The 19,182-nt window shown below is 57.0% G+C and overlaps 1 protein-coding gene across 2 annotated transcripts; it reads right to left on the reverse strand.

The window, feature by feature from the left end:
* Positions 1–721: 721 nt before the first annotated feature.
* OPTC (opticin) lies at positions 722–17,328 on the reverse strand. 2 transcript variants are annotated; one of them, XM_006133107.4, is made up of 7 exons: positions 16,987–17,328; positions 13,153–13,378; positions 11,904–12,030; positions 8,103–8,261; positions 5,688–5,890; positions 4,381–4,476; positions 722–3,936 (listed from the first exon to the last, which is right to left on the reverse strand). In XM_006133107.4, the coding sequence occupies exons 2-7, from the start codon at positions 13,375–13,377 to the stop codon at positions 3,766–3,768; spliced, it is 981 nt and encodes a 326-aa protein (XP_006133169.2). In that variant the 5' UTR covers position 13,378; positions 16,987–17,328; the 3' UTR covers positions 722–3,765. The 2 variants fall into 2 exon arrangements, with proteins under 2 accessions (XP_006133169.2, XP_075766422.1); XM_075910307.1 differs by lacking the exon at positions 16,987–17,328 and having other exon boundaries at positions 723–3,936; positions 13,153–14,679.
* Positions 17,329–19,182: the final 1,854 nt, after the last annotated feature.

Here is a 19,182-nt window from a genome sequence, read left to right on the forward strand (position 1 = left end):
ACATTTCAATGCTTGCTTGCTACAAGCAGAGCAGTAGAAATCTGTTCCAGTCACCTGACCAGGATAGTGATGGTGACTGTGAAATGGTCAGGGAGACTAGAAAAACTGAAAAGTCAATGGCTGCATCTACACTGGCCAGTCTTGCGCAAGAACATCTGCAAATGAGGGGTGGCGATGCCAGTTGAACTGGGAACTGGGAACTCCTGCAAACTTGCCTCTTGATGCTGTTCCACCTAACTATGAATTGAGCCAGCTACAAACTAGGATCTCTCTGTAGTCCGGTGGTTTAACTGTTTGCTTCAGCGGTGGGAAGATTCTTGGACATGCCTGGTTCAGCTCCTGCCTCTGTCCCTTCAGAAGGAATTTAAATGAGGATATCTGTCTCCCAGGTGATCAGTGAGGTGGGACATCCCTGTTTGAGTCCACAGTCCTGAGGGCTTCCCTCTCCAGTCCCACTAAGCGGTCGCAGGAAAGGCAGCCAGGAACTGGTTAGCATTTGTAACTGGGAGCTACTTTTCTCCAGGCTGCTCCTTACCTTCACCTCTCTTCTCCCTCCCACCCGCCCCAATCCGTTCCCTTCCTCCGCCTCTCAGAACACATGGTCCAGGAGAGCTGGAAGGTTTCCCAGCAACCAGAAGGTTGGAATTTGTACTCGGTGCTATTAAATGCAGGACAGGCACGTGGGCAGCAGCTCACCCGGTTCATTTATTTAGACGATGGGTTTACGCGCCAGGGAAAAGCAAAAGGGAGACAGGAGCAGAGATTAGGTGAGCAAGGCGCAGGGATGGGTGGGTTTGACACATGTTCCATTGCACCCTCTAGTGGGGCGAAAGCGAAAGCTGGAGAAAATACAGAGAAAGTTGGATGATACCATCTGTGCTGGATCTGAGCCTGAACGGCCTCTATATTCACCCCTTTGGCTATAAAAGCAAGTCACATACAAGATGCTTAAGAACAGTGAATAGATATTATGTGGATAGGTGCTAAAAAAAATCTTGAGCCCTTCAACCTCCCTGGACACTCAGTAACAGACGTGAAAGTTGCCATACTTGATCAAAAACACCCTTCAAGAACAGACTGCAGCATGAAACTGCAGAGCTGGAATTCATCTGCAAACTTGGCCTTATCAGGTTCAGTCTAAACAGAGACAGGGAGTGACTAGCTCACTTCAAAAAGTAATTTTCCCCTCTTCTATTCTCGCCACTTGTTGGGCGTGGGCCACATCCACCCTAATTGAATTAGCCTCGTTAGCACTGGTCCTCCACATAGTAATGTAACACTCCCATCTTTGCATCTGTGTGTAGATCCCTGCGATATGGTACTTCCCACTTCCTTCATCTGATGAAGTGGGCTCCAGCCTATGAAAGCTTATGTCCGAAAACATTGGTTCATCTTTGAGATCCCACAGGACTCCTTGTTGTTTTTGCTGAAACAGATTAACACTGCTACCCCTCGGGCTATGTCTAGATTGCAGGCTTCTTTCCAAAGAAGCTTTTCCAGATGAGCTCTTCCAGAAAAACTTCTTTTGAAGAGAGCATCTACATACCAAAAGCACAATGAAAAAGCAAGGTGCTTTTTCGAAAGACAGTGTCTACATTCATTGGCTGCTATCTTGCATTTCAGTTCTGATTACTGTAGATGAAGCGGCCACCAGGACACCTATGCTTTTTCCTGGATGTTTCTTATTTTGAAAAAAACTCCCTCTTCCATGTCCACAGGCGCCTTTTTCCGAAAAACCTTTTTCGGAAAAAGGCTTCTTCCTCAGAAAGAGGTTTACCTCTGTTGGAAAAACCCTTCCATTCTTTCAACTTTCTGTTGAAAGAATACAATAGTAGTGTGGACGTAAGTATAGTTTTTCCAGAAAAATGGCCATTTTGCCAGAAAAACTCTGCAGTGTAGACATACCCTCAGAAACTTGTCTCCATACCTGGATGTCTTCAGAGCATTGTATGACAGCATAATCTGCCAACGTTGGCAATTGGGAGAAAAAAGAACAGTCCCCATTCCTCCAAATTCCTAAAAACCCTCCCACTGACAGACTTGGGGTGTCAAAACAGGACTCACCTCTCAGTGACCTGGTTTGTGTTTTGCATAATAAATACACATCCAAGGGGAATTTGTACAACCAAAGCTGTTCCCCCTATTTCTGCCTTACGGCCATTTGTAAGTGCGAAATGACATTTTTGTATATGCAATAAAAACCCGAGCCTCTAATGAGCAAGCTTTAAAAAAGTCACAGCTGAGCTGTGCAAACGAGCGTTTTTGTGCATGCCTGAGGCAAGGTCGCCTCTTGTGCATGTATTTTGCACGTACAAATGAAGAGCGTTGGGAGAGACAATGCGAAAGCTTGAACTTTTGAAAACTGGGAGCAGGCTGGAAGATTTTACTTACCAACTTCCCTCCCCTGCCCTGGAGGATGGAAGCTGAGCTAAGAGGATTTGGTTCAGTGTTTTGGATTCTCCATCTCCTTCATGTGATGTGTGGTTACTGCACATGCAGTGTTCCCTCTAATTTTTTCCACCCATGTGGAGGAAATTTTGTTCTGTGGACCGAGGCATGTGTAGATGTGCACCACCAGTAGAAACACACATTGCCGGCTGTGGAACTCTGCCAATCAGTTGGGTGGCATTTGAATCTCTCCTGGGAGTCCACTCAGGAGTCCAGTTTACAGGGAATGCTGCACATCTATAAAAATACAGATGCTGAATAAACGCTATTTAAAGGGCTCCCCAAGTGGACAGCTCCTCAAAAGATCGGGAAGAGGTGCTCCATTTCAAACACGCTGAAATGGGTCAGGCCTCTTCTGAAGGCTTCAAACTCCCTCCCTCTTTGGATCAACATTGAGCTTCAGACAGAGATGGGCATGTGTCTGGAAAGGCAGGGCAGCATTCAAGTGACCAGGGCCAACTCGGAAGAAATCCAGGAGGGGCCCTGCAGCAGAGAGAGGGTTTGTACCCTTAAAGCTTTGCCCAATTTAGATTAATTCGCTAATCAAATAGTCGCTGCAATTTGTATCGCCTATTCGATGAGTCGATAAGGGCTCCTCCGCCTCTGAAGTGTAGCACTGTTGCTACACTTCAAAGGCGACAGCGCTGCAGGGAGCACAGAGCCAACAGCGTCAAGCTCCCCGCAGCGTTTCAAAGCGGCAGTGCTGCATGGAGCCCGGGGTCAGTGGAGGACTCCCCAGGTGGCCCCAGGCTGCATGTGGCGTTTCAAAGCAGCCACGCTGCGTGGAGCCCATGCAGCCGCTTTGGAGCACCCTGATGCCTCTTTCTGACAGAGGCAACAAGGGGGCGGGGAAGCAACTAGTCAGGCAGTCTGTCGACTCGTCGTTCATATCCCCATGCTGTGCACCCCTCCATGCTCATAGAACGGCTGCTGTGCCTGATTTGGGTGTGGGGAGGGCAGGTTATTATGTTTTAAACCAGCCACAGAATGAGTTTTTAACCTTTTTTCATTTTATTAGCGCTTCTCTAGGCCTGGGGCATCCTGCCTGCAGGCACACATGGACCAAGACCTCAGTAGGAGCCAGCATCCCCTGGCCAGTTTAACATCTGATGCGGTATCCCTAGGCTAGCTAGACTTCTAACCCACACACACTCAGATGTGCTAACTGGAACCTTAGCCCCCAATCTACACAAAGCCAAGGGGGCGAAGATGAGCAAGGAGGAGGGCAAATACCAGCTGACGCCGACCGGATATGGAGAGCTTAGCGTGGCGATCCAGGGCGGCCCTTTCCTGAGAGCGGATCCCTTTGCCGGAGGCTCAGTCGAAGCGGCCAGTGGGTATCCGAGGCAGGCAGAAGTAGGCATCAGGGAAGAGGCTCAGGTTGACGGGGTTGCTGTCCAGGCGGATGTCCTCCAGGGCCTGTCGGACGTGACTGTGGTCCTGGCTCTCACAGAACGTGTCTTTGTGAATGGTTTGGATGTTGTTATTCTGGTTGGGAAGGCAAAGCGCAAAGCCAGCATGAAATGGGGTGGTGGGTTTGGGCACGAATTGTCCCTGGCTGGTATGAACATCTGGGGCTGGAACTAGATTTGACCCACAATTGCAATATGCTGGGGGAATGTCTCACCCCAGATACATCCCTGGCTTGATTGAGACCATTGACAAGTGGTTCCAATGCCAGAACCACAGTGGGACCAGGCCGAGGCCTGGAGTACAGAGGGGCACCCGACAGGCCTGAGGGGTTCTGGCAGAGCGGGGTGTGCGCAGGGGACCAGCGCTGGGCCGGCTGTGGGGAGTGAGTGGAGAATGAGGGGCACTGTGAGATCTGTGGGGGGGCCATTGGGTCTGGGGCACTGTGAAAGTGGCTGTAACTTCCAGGGACCCCTCACCAGCTCAGCTGGGCCCCCTGGCTTGACTCAGTCACCGCCTCACCTGCAGGTGCAGGGACCGCAGGCCCTCAGGCAGGGGCACTGGGATAGCGTCCAGCTTGTTATCCGACAGGTGCAGGAACTGCAGCTTCTTCAGCTTCTGCAGACACACAGACCCATGGGTCAGCCCTCACCCTGCCCAGGCCCCGGCCTGGCTGAGAGTCTGGAAGGAACGTAGCCAAGATCCACGCCGTGGGGTGCAACTCGGCTCTTGGCTGCACAGAACACGCGGCTCTCAGGCTTGCCTGGGGCTGTCCCATCCCAGCAAACACTCAGCGTTGTACAGAACATCGGTGTTATTCCTGCAGGACCCAGGGGTAGAAATCGGAGCCAGACCGGTTTGGCTCGACCAAGGGGACGTCTACACGGCAGTGTGAGCCCAGTTGTAGACCCTGGGTTTGTTCACCTCAGGCTGGAGCAGCTACACTCGTTTCAACCCCGGGTTAGGAACTGTTGAACCCTGGGTCCCCCTCCGGGCTGCAGCGTCTACACTGCATTCTGGGGGCCTGCATCCAATGGGGGGAAACTTGCCTGTGCAGCTGACGTGTCTGTCCCGAAGTTGAAAGAAAGTCAGCTTGTGTGAGACTCTGGGGTAGGGTTGGTGGATTCCCAGAGCATGAATCCAGCAGGGCAAAGCAACAGGCTGTTAACCCTGCGTCCCATTTTGATTCAGGTTCAGCTCTTCTGCCTCATGCAGTCCTGGAGCCCTGGGTCAGCATGAGTTGTGAGGAGGTTGGGAGGGAGGGAGGCAGGAGATGGGGCGGGTTTGAACCCGAGTTCAAACCCTGGACTTATTTTGCATAAGAACGGTCATACTGGGTCAGACCAAAGGTCCATCTAGCCCGGTATCCTGTCTGCAGACAGTGGCCAATGCCAGATGCCCCAGAGGGAGTGAACAGAACAGGAAATCATCAAGTGAACCCTCTCCGGTCACTCATTTCCAGCGTCTGAAAAACAGAGGCTGGGGATACCATCCTGGCTCATAAGTATTGATGGACCTGTCCTCCATCAGTTTATGTAGCTCTTTTTGAGCCCTGTTAAAGTCCTGGTCTTCACCACATCCTCTGGCAAGGAGTTCCACAGGTCAATTGTGCGCTGTGTGAAGAAAAACTTCCTGTTGTTTGTTTTAAACCTGCTACCTATTCATTTCATTTCATTTTGTTTTAAACCTGCTACCTATTCAGGGGTGACCCCTAGCAGTGCAGACATCCCCAGAGACCCCCAGCTTGGAGGGTGGAAAAGAAGCGGTGACATTTGGGGACCCCCATTCAGAATGTTGAGGCAGTCCCCTGTCATGGGACACAGGCTCACCCTGAAGGCTTCAGGGTGGAGACCGGAGCTCTGCAGCCTGTTGAACCGGGCATCGAGCCTCACGAGGCTGCTGGGCAAGGCGGGCAGCGCGGGCAGCCGGTTCTCCGCGAGGATGAGCTCTTGCAGGGTGCTGAGCCGCCGGAAGGCGTCGTCGTCCACACACGAGATGTCGTTGCTAGTCAGGTCGATTCGCTTCAGCTTCTCTGTGGAAGGGGAGAGGAGAAATTCCACCGTCACAAACCTCTGCCGGCGCTCACAGCGGAGCTGAGCGATGGGGAAGGGCTAGGCCTGGCCAGAGCCCTAGGAGAGGAGGCCAGCAAACAATGCTAGCATGGACCAGGCTCTCAGCTGGTGTCAATGAACAAAGCTCCATTGAACTCAATGAGCCGGTGCCCATCTACACCAGCTAAGCTTCATCTAGCCCCTGGCCCAGCAGAGCCTGGCTCTGGTGGCCGGGGACAGCGCCAATGGACATGACAAATGCACTTATGGCTTTGCTGGTGTGGTTCCCCCAAGGGACAGGTTTCTAAGAGCTCCACATCCCCCCCAGGTAGAGGGATATAGGAGAGCTCGGCACCTGCTTCCTGCCTAAACCAGAGCAGGGCTTTCCAACTCGCTTGGCACCCAGCAGGTCCCACTTCCACAGTGTTCCTGTGTTACCATGCTCTGCCAGCCCCAGCAGGGCATGTTCTAGCTCTGCCCGCCTGCCTTGGGCAGGGCCCCTTCCATTGACTAGCGCTGGGTGCAATTCCTCCCAGCAGGAGAGAAGGGGTTTTAAAGCTACAGGGCTCCTATTCCAGCCAGCCAAGGCAGGATCCAGTGGGGAAGGATAGTACCACACGACCATCCTGCCTCTAGAGCAGGGCTACTCAACACGCTGCCCATGCACCACATGCGGCCCGTGGCCCGTTTGTTTGCGGCCCGCGGTGCAATTTGGGTTTACGCAGGGCTCCACTCGCGGCCTGTGGGTGGGAGCCAAAACAAAAAAGTTGTCAATAGAATGGTCCTCTGTTGCTATGGGGTTTAGAGTTAAATTGCTGGACTGTCATTGCTCATTAAAAGTGGTGGAAATCGGGGAAATATTGCCTTTTATTAATAGCAGCAGAACTGACTTCAATGGGGCCTGTGTATTGTGTAGTCTTGCCTCAATCTTTGTATTCATGCCCGTCAGTGTGAAAGAAGCTATTTGCATATATTTGCATGTAAATGCAACCACACTTAAGTTGCAGCCCTTGTGAGTATCACTGTGGAGTGATATGAGCTTCCGAAGTTGAGTAGCCCTACTCTAGAGAGACCCGTTGATAGACTTTTCGGAGCTGGGCAACCCCCCCGGGAGTTTGCTTCATGGGGCATGACAGAACGATTGTTTTCTTTGGGTGTTAACGATGGGGGTGCAAAACTGAGGCCCCCAGTGTTTGAGTTCAAAGCAGGATGGAACGGATTCACACAAAGGGGCCGGCACAGTGTGGGGGTGCTGAGTGCTGTTGAAGCAAACTGCAAACCCTGTAAGTGACGGAAACATGCCCAGTTTCCCCAGTCTCAGCGTGTATGCGCTTGGGGCCAAAGCCAGCTCTGGTATCTACAGGCCTGGTGCCCATTGATGCCATGGGGGTGTGGCATTTGTGTGCTCCTGCCACTGGAGCTGGTGCCCAGGGAGTTAATCTGAGCCCTCCGCCGTGGCTGTGTGTTTGGCTGGGAGGAGTCTAAACCTGCCAAGGGAGGATTCAATGTCAGACTGGATCTGGGCTCAGCCTCAACAGGGTACAAATCCCAAACAGGATCCAGAGTGACAGGGGTCTGGGCACCCTCTTGCCTCAGTTCTGCAGTGTGTCCACTTGGCACTGGCTCACAGAAAGCTGCGCCAGGGGCCAAGTCCAGCGGAGGGCAACCAAAATGATGAAGGGCCTGGAACACATGACTTTGGAAGGGAGCAGCTGAGAGATTTGGGCTCATTTAGTCTGCAGAAGAGAAGAGTGAGGGGGGATTTGATAGCAGCCTTCAACTTCCTGAAGGGAGGTTCCAGAGAGGATGGAGAGAGGCTGTTCTCAGTGGTGGCAGACGGCAGAACAAGGAGCAATGGTCTCAAGTTGCAGTGGGGGAGGTCTAGGTTGGATATTAGGAAAAACTATTTCACTAGGCGGGTGGGGAAGCACTGGGATGGGTTCCCCAGGGAGGGAGTGGAGTCTCCATCCCTAGAGGTTTTTAAGTCCTGGCTTGACAGAGCCCTGCCTGTGTTGATTTAGTTGGGTTGGTTCTGCTTTGGGCAGGGGGCTGGACTCAGTGACGCCTGAGGTCCCTTCCAGCCCTGGGATTCTATGATTCTAAGTTTCCCTCTACCCCATGTCCTCCAGCAGGGCACTGTGACACACGGATGCCACCTTATGTGGGGAAGGGGTCGGGCTTCGTGCCACATACTCAGCCTGGCAAAGTCGCTGGCTCGGATGTGGCGGATGCGGTTGAAGCGGGCGTAGAGGTAGGTGGTCTCCAGCGGCAGAGGTGGGATCTGGTCCAGGTCGGCGTCATCGCAGTACACGGAAGTGCTGAGGCAGACGCAGACCAGGCAGGTGGGCAGACCTGGGGCAGGGAGAGACAACACGATTGGGGCTTGGGGGTATTAAGAGCAACCTCTGACTGAGGCCTTCAGAGAGGCTGGGGGCCTCCATTCTCAGCTTGGCCTCGCTCCACAGAAGCCCATGGGACTCAGCAGGTGGAGACCTGGCCTGTCACTCCATGCTGTAAGTTAGGAACTCAGCTCAAGGGAATGTTCTTGACAGAATCTGGAGCCCTTTGGAACTCCTTTGCTTCTGGGGTTTGCTGCAAACCCCGGGGCCGGATCACGTTCCGCTAGAGGGTCCAGGGCTTTGTCTTAAAGAATCCTAGAACACTAGAACTGGAAGGGACCTCGAGAGGTCATCGCGTCCAGTCCCCTGCCCTGACAGGTAGGACACTTTTCCTAATGTCCAACCTAAACCTCCCTTGCTGGTACATGTGTAAAAATTCAGGACCCTCTTGGGGGGTGGGGTGAAGGTCTGGTCAAGTGGGGAAGACTAGCTCGGGCTCAGGGACCTTTCTGACAAAACCAAGCCGTGGCGTCCACTGCCCAGAATTTCTGGTGACCTAAAATCAGCCAGCAGTGGAGAGCCAGAGCCGAGGGAAAACCCCTTCCCAATCCCGGACCAGAACTTTGGAACAGTCCCAGGAAAGCCCAGCCCCCAGGAATCCAGGCCTGGACTTTGGTGTTCAGTTGTGCTGGAAGGGTCCTTAAAACCCAGAGTCTGTTCCAGGCCATGACGTTGCAGGGTCTTGGATTCAACCCTCTACTTTCAAGGGAGTCTGGGACGGCTGCGCATTGCAGGGAGAGTCAGAGCACACCAGGGCAGGGCAGCCCAGCCGGGCGGATCCCCTACCTGCACTGTACCAGCTATGTAGATAGACTGGGGGAGGGCAGCCCAGCCGGGCGGATCCCCTACCCGCACTGTACCACCTATGTAGATACACTGGGGGAGGGCAGCCCAGCCGGGCGGATCCCCTACCCGCACTGTACCAGCTATGTAGATAGACTGGGGGAGGGCAGCCCAGCTGGGCGGATCCCCTACCCGCACTGTACCACCTATGTAGATACCCTGGGGGAGGGTAGCCCAGCCGGGCGGATCCCCTACCTGCACTGTACCACCTATGTAGATACCCTGGGGGAGGGCAGCCCAGCCGGGCGGATCCCCTACCCGCACTGTACCAGCTATGTAGATACACTGGGGGAGGGCAGCCCAGCCGGGCGGATCCCCTACCCGCACTGTACCAGCTATGTAGATAGACTGGGGGAGGGCAGCCCAGCTGGGTGGATCCCCTACCCGCACTGTACCAGCTATGTAGATAGACTGGGGGAGGGCAGCCCAGCTGGGCGGATCCCCTACCCGCACTGTACCAGCTATGTAGATAGACTGGGGGAGGGCAGCCCAGCCGGGCGGATCCCCTACCCGCACTGTACCAGCTATGTAGATATACTGGGGGAGGGCAGCCCTGCCGGGCGGATCCCCTACCCGCACTGTACCAGCTATGTAGATAGACTGGGGGAGGGCAGCCCAGCCGGGCGGATCCCCTACCCGCACTGTACCAGCTATGTAGATAGACTGGGGGAGGGCAGCCCAGCTGGGTGGATCCCCTACCCGCACTGTACCAGCTATGTAGATAGACTGGGGGAGGGCAGCCCAGCTGGGTGGATCCCCTACCCGCACTGTACCAGCTATGTAGATAGACTGGGGGAGGGCAGCCCAGCTGGGCGGATCCCCTACCCGCACTGTACCAGCTATGTAGATACACTGGGGGAGGGCAGCCCAGCCGGGCGGATCCCCTACCCGCACTGTACCAGCTATGTAGATAGACTGGGGGAGGGCAGCCCAGCTGGGCGGATCCCCTACCCGCACTGTACCAGCTATGTAGATATACTGGGGGAGGGCAGCCCAGCTGGGTGGATCCCCTACCCGCACTGTACCAGCTATGTAGATAGACTGGGGGAGGGCAGCCCAGCTGGGCGGATCCCCTACCCGCACTGTACCAGCTATGTAGATAGACTGGGGGAGGGCAGCCCAGCCGGGCGGATCCCCTACCCGCACTGTACCACCTATGTAGATACCCTGGGGGAGGGTAGCCCAGCTGGGCGGATCCCCTACCCGCACTGTACCAGCTATGTAGATACCCTGAGGACTTTGGTTTCCAGGGCTGTCAGCTCAGCTCCTTCCACCAAGCGCTAAATTCAAAGGAAAACAAAACAAGCCACAATCGAATCAAGCAAAATGCCAGAACAATCAGCCAAAAGAGCTGCTTAAAAACAAATCAACCCAGGCCAAATCGCTCCCTGTGGGTGCAGCTCCACCAAACACAGCCGTGGTACACCAGGGATCGGCTTGGCCCTTCTGCACGGACGGAAAGGAGACAAAAGGAAACAGTTTGCATCAAGCAAACATCTGATTCCCCTGCGTCTGGAACCAGACCCTGCTCAGCCAGGCAAAGTGGCGGTGGCAGCGTGACAAGATTCCTGGCACCAATTAAAACTGCGCGGGGCGATTTTTTTGTTGTTTTTCCTCGTCTCCCCCCCAGAGCGTGTGCAAGACTCCAAGTCCATTAGTGGGGGAGTTCAAAGCAGAAAGGCAACAATTTCCCTGCGCCTGCTACGTAATTTGTCCCAGTTTGGAGGGACAGAAAATGAATAAAGTTATTTATGCCTCGCAACAGGATTTTAATTGCCACTAATCTAATTGCTTCTCTGTTCGACTGTCGCAACATCTCTGCTCGTTAAAGTGTGGTGGCTTTGCTGGCGTTCTTGGTGCTGCAAAGCGATTGCTTTCTGAACCCCTCCTGCCTGCAGCTGGATATGGGAGACAGCCTGCCATGTTCCTCAGGGCAGCAGAGGCTAGCGAGGGGGCTAAATGCATGGCCCTTCTTCATCTCGGTGGGCTGCAAGGTTTTCCTAACCCAGACTGTCTCCCAGGATAGGGTCGTGTTGCGCCCTGCGCGTGTGCACCTGGAATTTGTGTGGGGGGGGGGGGCCGACTGAACAGTAGCCGCGCTGTGATTGGATGCGGAGGGAGCGCACGGCTCTCCCAGCCAATCAGCACGCACCTCCCTTCATGTGCCCTGGCTTTATGTGCGTGTCACGTTAGCAATACCGGTAAGGGAAAAACGACGTGGATGAAAACCAGCAGCATCTCAACCCGCAGGCCACCCATGGAAGCCCAATGGCGGCGGCGGATTTAGGGCAGGGCGAGCGGGGTGGCTGCCCCGGGCCTCACGCTTCTATAGGCCCCGCAAAACTCTCATCCGTCCCTGCCCAATGGGCCAGATGTGGCCACAGGTTGCCCACCACTGTGACTCCCGTATCCATCCCCGTATCTCAGCTCCCAGGCTCAGCCACCGCTTCTTCTCTCTCCTCCCAGGAGTCCCTCTGCCCCATGCTGGGGCTCTGCCAGTGGGCCAAAGGCCTCCAAAATTCCAGCCCCACCCTGTGCGGCCGAGGGAGTGCTCTCACTTCCAAAGTCCCCTCCGCCTCCCCACTGGGAGGCGCTTTCTCTGTACCCTTCACCCCCATACTGAGAGAAGGCTCTTTCCACACTTGTGTGGTATTTGGCGACCGATTCAGCTGCCTCTCCTGGGAGTAATCCCCCCGCCATGTGGCACCATTATCCTGCAAGAACAGCTATCACGGGCTGGTCTCGCACTCACCCTGTTTGATTATGGACCTGAGCAGATCTGGTGGGGACGTCGGGGGCGGCTTTCTGGATGCGTCGGTCAGCATGGCTCTCGTGCCCTCTGGCTGCTTGGTTGGAGGAGCCAATGTACCCACCTCGATCTGCAGACACAGCACAAGGGGCATCATGGCACCACGCACAAGCCGTGCAGCCACGCTCTCATCAAAGCTTTGACCCATCACTGCCTGCTCTCTTGCTCCTGGGGAGGGGAAGAAGGCGGCGCAGGACAGATTGGAGGGCTACAGCAGTGAGTTACCTGAACTAGCCAACATCTAGGGTAGGAAGGCGCTTAAGCCCATTGGAATGCACCTAACACCCTTAGGCTCTGCTGAAGGCACTGCCCCCCCCCCCCCCCCCCCAGCTGCAGGACGTAATAGAAGGTTCGTGGACTTATGGCTGACACAGCATGTTCCAAGCAGCTGCAATACTAGTCACATCTCGATGGCCTTTTCCTCGCTGTGGATGCCACAGTGTTCGAATGTCTGTGAGCCTCATTCAGCGGGGATGAACACTGCTATTTCCAGGGCCTCCCTGGGCAAGCCGACGCAAGGAGAGGGTAAGTGACTCGCACAAGGCTATGCAGGAAATCAGTGGCAGAGCTTGGACTTGGCAATAGGATTGCGGCTGTCTCCCATGACCACATATGGTCAAGGCCTCAGTGTTAAGTGTGAGAGGACTGCTGGTTCTTCCTCCTAACTCAGGACTTGAGACCAACTCCCCATCTATTTCCCCAATAGGATGACAGTGTCCTACCCCTGTCTCCCTGTGCCATGTGCCTCCCTGTTATGTGCTGCTGCCATGTGCCTCCCTGTCAACCAGCCGATGGGACGATCGGACTCACTGACCACGATGGACGACGATGGTCCTTTCGGACATTATAGCCTGGGAATTGATGAATGCTCTTCTTCCTGGCTGGCAAACTCTACCCAGGAAGCACCTCGGGAAGGAGAGTAACGGAGCTAAGTGGGGGAAAGCAGGGTTGTATTCACACCCCCGAGTCCCAAGGGCTGGGGTGGGGATGGGGAGAGTGGCCTGGATGCCCTAGCTCTGGACAGCCAGGGGCCAGGAGGGTCACCTGTCTGAGCAAGGGTGGTAGTGCAGATATCCTGGGATCCTGCCCTGGGATCTCAGGGAAAGGAGCTGCCCCACAACTCCCCACACAGCATGGAGAAGAGATGGCCCCTGCTTCTGATGCTCCGCTGCCCCCACACCTCCCCTCTTACCTTTGGGGCCAGGTCATTATAGTCGTAAAGCTCTTCATAGAGGCTCGGGTCGAAGAACTCTCCCTCGCTGTCCAGGCTGAGGTCAAAGTCGTAGTTGGGCAGGTCCAGGTTGTCATACGATGGGAGGGCAGCTCCGGGCTTCTCGATCTTCTTCTCGCCTTCTTGAGGCGGGGTGGCCAAGGCCAGCGCCAGGGTGGTGAACCCCAGCAAGGTCGCGCTCTGCATGCTGCGGGCAAACGGGGAGCAACGAAGCCCGTTTGTCCCTGCTCATCTCCTTCCAGGGTGGGGGCGTGAAGGGTTTGACCTGGTTCACCAAGGGATGCTTACTGGTTCCTGTTAACTGGGGGCGGGGGCAGCCCCACCCACCTGTTGCCCCTTTAATTGTTTAACGCTGAGTTTAAGCAATTAACCAATTAAACAGGATTTGATGTGCCTACTCCAGGACTGAGCCCTGCATGCACAGCACAGGGCTCTGATGCCCCAGGAGCACTTATCAGATGAAGACTTGCTGGTAGAATAGCACTGGTATAACTGCCATGGGGCAGATTTGAACTTGGGACCTCGGTGTAGGTGCCTCTACCGCTTGAGCTAAAAGCCAGCTGCTTCTCAGCTTAGGCTGTAGAGCTGTCTTGTTCTTAGCGCTCATGGCACGTGGTCTAAGTGCCACTCCATGGGACAGTGACCCACACCAGGTGGGTGGGTTACACAGGGAACCCAGCACTAGAAGAACTAGTCAGGGAGCAAAGTACATCAGCAGAGCTGGCTACTGGGAGCCCAGGCCTGGCATCCTGGTAGTGAGAAACACTCTGCTCTTATGTGCAACGTGAGGCTGGCTCGGCGATATTCTTCCCTCTGCACAGCGGGGGAAACTGAGGCACCAACGTGTGGAGTGACTTGCCCATGGTCATGCAGTAGATCAGTGTCAGAGTTGGGGACAGACCCCAGGAGCCCTGATGCTTGCTTTCCCCTGCTCTAGCCACTAGATCCCAGTCCCTTTATGAGCTAGGATACAAACCAGGAGCTGTGTGACCCCCTCCGGAGCCAGGCTGTTCTCAGATGGACGACTGAGAACCTGACCCTAGCCCGATGGGCAGGACCAGAGCTTGTCTTGGCTAGAGATGGCTCTTTGAATATCTTACAGGGGACAGCCACAGCCACTAGCGCGAGTGGATCGCTTGCCAGCCCTCTCTCTTCCTCCAAGCAGTGCCCACGAGCAGAGACGCTGCCTCATTACTAGAGGGTACATGCTAGCAGGGCTGTCCTTAAGGGTTAAGGTGCCCTATGTGGGCACCAAGGGGGCAGCTGCTCCGTGAGAGGGGAGGGGCTGCAGGAGCAGGGCAGGGAGGCATTGATGCGAGAAGTGGGAGATGCTACGGCACCTCCCCATTTTGTGTGGGGTTCTGGCTGCCCTGTGCGCGGGTTCCAGCTCCCACCCAAAGCTCCACTGCTGGCCCCACGCCTGCTCACCTGGAGCCCACTGGTCCCACTGGCCAGAATGTCAGCCAGACCCCCCCACTGGCAGCCTGCTCCTGCACCCACCCTCCCACCCAGACCCCCACCCTCAGCCTGTTCCTGCACCCAACCTCCCACCCAGACTCCCACCCTCAGCCTGCTCCTGCACCCAACCTCTCACCCAGACCCCCACCCTCAGCCTGCTCCTGCACCCAACCTCTCACCCAGACCCCCACCCTCAGCCTGCTCCTGCACCCACCCTCCCACCCAGACCCCCACCCTCAGCCTGTTCCTGCACCCAGCCTCCCACCCAGACCCCCACCCTCAGCCTGCTCCTGCACCCAGCCTCCCACCCAGACCCCCACCCTCAGCCTGCTCCTGCACCCAGCCTCCCACCCAGACCCCCACCCTCAGCCTGCTCCTGCACCCAACCTCTCACCCAGACCCCCACCCTCAGCCTGCTCCTGCACCCAACCTCCCACCCAGACCCCCACCCTCAGCCTGCTCCTGCACCCAGCCTCCCACCCAGACCCCCACCCTCAGCCTGCTCCTGCACCCAGCCTCCCACCCAGACCCCCACCCTCAGCCTGCTCCTGCACCCAACCTCTCACCCAGACCCCCACCCTCAGCCTGTTCCTGCACCCAACCTCCTGGGCCAGACCCCCACCCTCAGCCTGCTCCTGCACCCAGCCTCCCACCCAGACCCCCACCCTCAGCCTGCTCCTGCACCCAACCTCTCACCCAGACCCCCACCCTCAGCCTGCTCCTGCACCCAACCTCCTGGGCCAGACCCCCACCCTCAGCCTGCTCCTGCACCCAACCTCCTGGTCAGACCCCCACCCTCAGCCTGCTCCTGCACCCAACCTCCCACCCAGACCCCCACCCTCAGCCCACTCCTGCACCCAACCCCCTGGGCCAGACCCCCACCCTCAGCCTGCTCCTGCACCCAACCTCTCACCCAGACCCCCACCCTCAGCCCACTCCTGCACCCAACCTCTCACCCAGACCCCCACCCTCAGCCTGTTCCTGCACCCAACCTCTCACCCAGACCCCCACCCTCAGCCTGCTCCTGCACCCAACCTCCCACCCAGACCCCCACCCTCAGCCTGTTCCTGCACCCAACCTCCCACCCAGACCCCCACCCTCAGCCTGCTCCTGCACCCAACCTCTCACCCAGACCCCCACCCTCAGCCCACTCCTGCACCCAACCTCCCACCCAGACCCCCACCCTCAGCCTGCTCCTGCACCCAACCTCTCACCCAGACCCCCACCCTCAGCCCACTCCTGCACCCAACCTCCCACCCAGACCCCCACCCTCAGCCCACTCCTGCACCCAACCCCCTGGGCCAGACCCCCACCCTCAGCCTGCTCCTGCACCCAACCTCTCACCCAGACCCCCACCCTCAGCCCACTCCTGCACCCAACCTCTCACCCAGACCCCCACCCTCAGCCCACTCCTGCACCCAACCTCACACCCAGACCCCCACCCTCAGCCCACTCCTGCACCCAACCCCCTGGGCCAGACCCCCACCCTCAGCCCACTCCTGCACCCAACCTCTCACCCAGATCCCTCCTCACCCAACCTCTTGGCCAGACCTTGCACCTCCATGCCTTCCTGCGCCCATTTTGTCATCATGGGTGGTTGGCTGGTGGTCTGCAGAAAGGTCTGTGTTGTGCAAGATGGGTCGCAGGCCAAAACGTTGGAGCCCCGCTGCTCTAGAGCCTACACGGTCTAACTCGGGGATTTCCCACCCCGGGCTCCTTCTCCAAACTAAGGGCAGGATGCACAACGGCAATGATGAAATCCAAACTCCATTAGCTCCCTTGCACGGGGGATTCACTCTCCCCAGAAGCTGCTAATGCCTGGCGAGCCGCCCATCGCCTGATCATACTCAAAGCGTGTGGCCCATCTGTGTGTATCCGCAAACACAGGAGCACACACATGCACAAACAAACACGTCCGCACGCCCGTGCCCGCACAAACGCACCCCTCCAAACCAACACACACGCAGCCATACTCCGGTGCACCAGCGCACACGGCCACTTCACACACGTGCAAGCCACGCCCCTGTGAATACACAGATGTGCATGCACCGAGTGGCACACACGTCTCGAGCACAGCGCTCTGCGGTCTAGCTAAGCCAGTGCTGAATTGCAAATGACCCTGGACCTTCGTCTCGGCTGGTTCCCCGCAGATCAAACCCAGCATTGAGAGAGTAACAAAAGAGCCTTCGAAAGACACACTGCAGGCTCCCCATGTGCGCTCAGCACAAGCCCCCAGGTAGCCCCCTCTCTCCCCACGACGCCTCTGAAGTGAGCAGGAAAGCCCCAGCGCTCAGCTCCTCCGAGAGACAGCGAGAGAAGCCCAAGCCCCACACATACCCTCCCCCGGTCGTGGGTCTGCCCCGGAACAGCACAAGCCTCCCAGCCCCTGCCAAGCTGATGTGCGGGGACCAAAAGGCCTGCAGAGGCTTTAATGAGGGGGAAGGGGGCTGGGGGTGGGAGTGTGAGGGGAGAAGCAGCAAGTGCAGCCAATCAGGGTGAGGATTATTCCAGCTGTCACCTGCTCCCGTCCTCGCTCCCCTGGTGTCCCTTATACAGAGCCGGAAAGGGGGGGGGCAGCCAGGCTCAGCTATCCCTTTCCTCCAAGTGGCTGGGCTTGATTTTACGGCCTGCCGCCTGGGATGGGGGAGCCAGGCCTGGGAGCACTTTTCCCCCAACCCAGACTTTACAGCCTGCCAGCACAGAACCTGGGGGGGGGGGGGGGGGGGAGCAGTCAGAGGGGCCTGCTGCACACAGCCCCACTTAAATCCCCCAAGCCAAGTGCTGGTCCCTCCAAAGGCAGTGGAGCATTGCCATGGGACCAGTGTACAGGCTGCACAGGGCCTGGGGCACCCCCTTTGGCTGGGCTCCTCGTTGAGACACACGCGTAAGGGCTGGCTGCTCTCCCCTTGCACAGTGCAGGGTGTTCACGGAGGAGCACGTGGGCACAAGCAGAACCGTGCAATGAGAGGCACGCGCAGAGGGCACGCGCAGTCCATGAAAAGCCTGGCGGCAGGGGCAGAATTTGCTGAGAAATACTCGGCTAGGAGCTCTCTAGATCTGGCCAGTGTTAGGCAGGAGCGGGTGATCACAGTGGCCTGAAAATCTACCAACCGGCGGTGCCAGGCTGTGGCCCTTGGATCACCAGGGCTGGCTGGAACACACGTTCCCCACTGAATGTCACCCAATGCACCGGGCTTGCTTCCTCCCGGCTGCTTTCCCGGGAGGGGAAGTGTCCACACACCACGCTCTGTGGAGATGGCATCCGCCCACACGGAGCTTTACCCTGGGCTCGGATGCAGTTGAGAACGGTCAGGCTGGTATTTCATGTGAGTTTAGCCCTGAGGCAGGGAACCGTGCATTAAGGAGGTAGGTCTCAGTGGTTTGGGGCCAGCCACTGTGCCTGGACAGATCCTTCTTCGGTGGGTGCCACCCCCTGTTCTGAGTGGGGTCCTTGGTGGGTGGGTGCCGCCTGTTGGGTGCTCACAGGCTGTGTTGTGACTGCCGTGCCGGCCAGGCAGGTCCCATGTCATAGCAACCGGGCGGCTGTTTCGATTCAACGCCTCATCAAAAACTCGGTCTTTGTAGCCAACGCGCCACCCTGGTTCCCAACCCCCATCCCGCCCCCGCACAAGAGATTAGTGCCGGCTCGCACCTCGGCAGTGCTGTTGCTTTGGAAACCTGGAAGGGGGGGGGGGGCACATGGATTGTGGATGCCGGGCCTACAGTGCTGATGGCATGGCCGCTCCCCTCTAGGTGGGACAGCGGCTCTGCTGCGTCCCTGCTGCACGACTGTCACAGCCCCCTTGGAGGCACAGCCTGGGTGGGACCCTGGGAGGAGGTGTTGCGGGGCTGCCTGGCTGCTGACCACTTGCGAGCCCAGACCAGCAGCAGGCCCCTCCTGAGCTATGCGCTGCCCACGTCCTCAGCAGGGAGGCCGCCCCGAGCTGGCTGCACGAGCCCATTGCATGCCAGGTGGCCAGGGGCACCCGCTGGAGAACAAGGCTTCACACCGCCTCGGCCGTCCCTTCCTGGGCCCAGGAGAAGGGCTCAGAACCTGGCCGCTTGGAAAGCAGAGCAGAGGAGGTTGATGGGCAGGTTGGGCTCCGCGTCCAGGCCCGTAGGGCTGGGCCGAACTCTTGCATTTCCCCTTCCTGTTACAAGCATTGTCCTATTTTCTCGGCTGAGCTATCCCACGTCCCCCACCGCCTGCCTTACGAGGGAATTAGGGTTGTCAGATACTTTCACAAAAAATACCAAACATGGCAGGAAAAAAAAAACCCAACCGCACAAAAAAAAAGAGTCACTGCGCCTTTAAATCTCCCCGCTCCCCCCGCCAGACGCAGCAGGGGAACAATGTCCCAAGCGGCCTTCCGTCCAAGAAAAACAGAAAATGCTGGGTATTTTTGTCTGGTATTTTCTTCTTTTTTTTTTTTACTGGACAGAGGCTGCAAATACCAGACACCTGGCAACTCTAGAGGGAATGCAGGTGGCCCAGAGCATAGACACAGTGTGCCACAGCTGGGAACATAGCCA

Source organism: Pelodiscus sinensis, chromosome 27 (genome assembly GCF_049634645.1).
Source record: "Pelodiscus sinensis isolate JC-2024 chromosome 27, ASM4963464v1, whole genome shotgun sequence".
Classification (NCBI taxonomy): Eukaryota; Metazoa; Chordata; order Testudines; family Trionychidae; genus Pelodiscus; species Pelodiscus sinensis.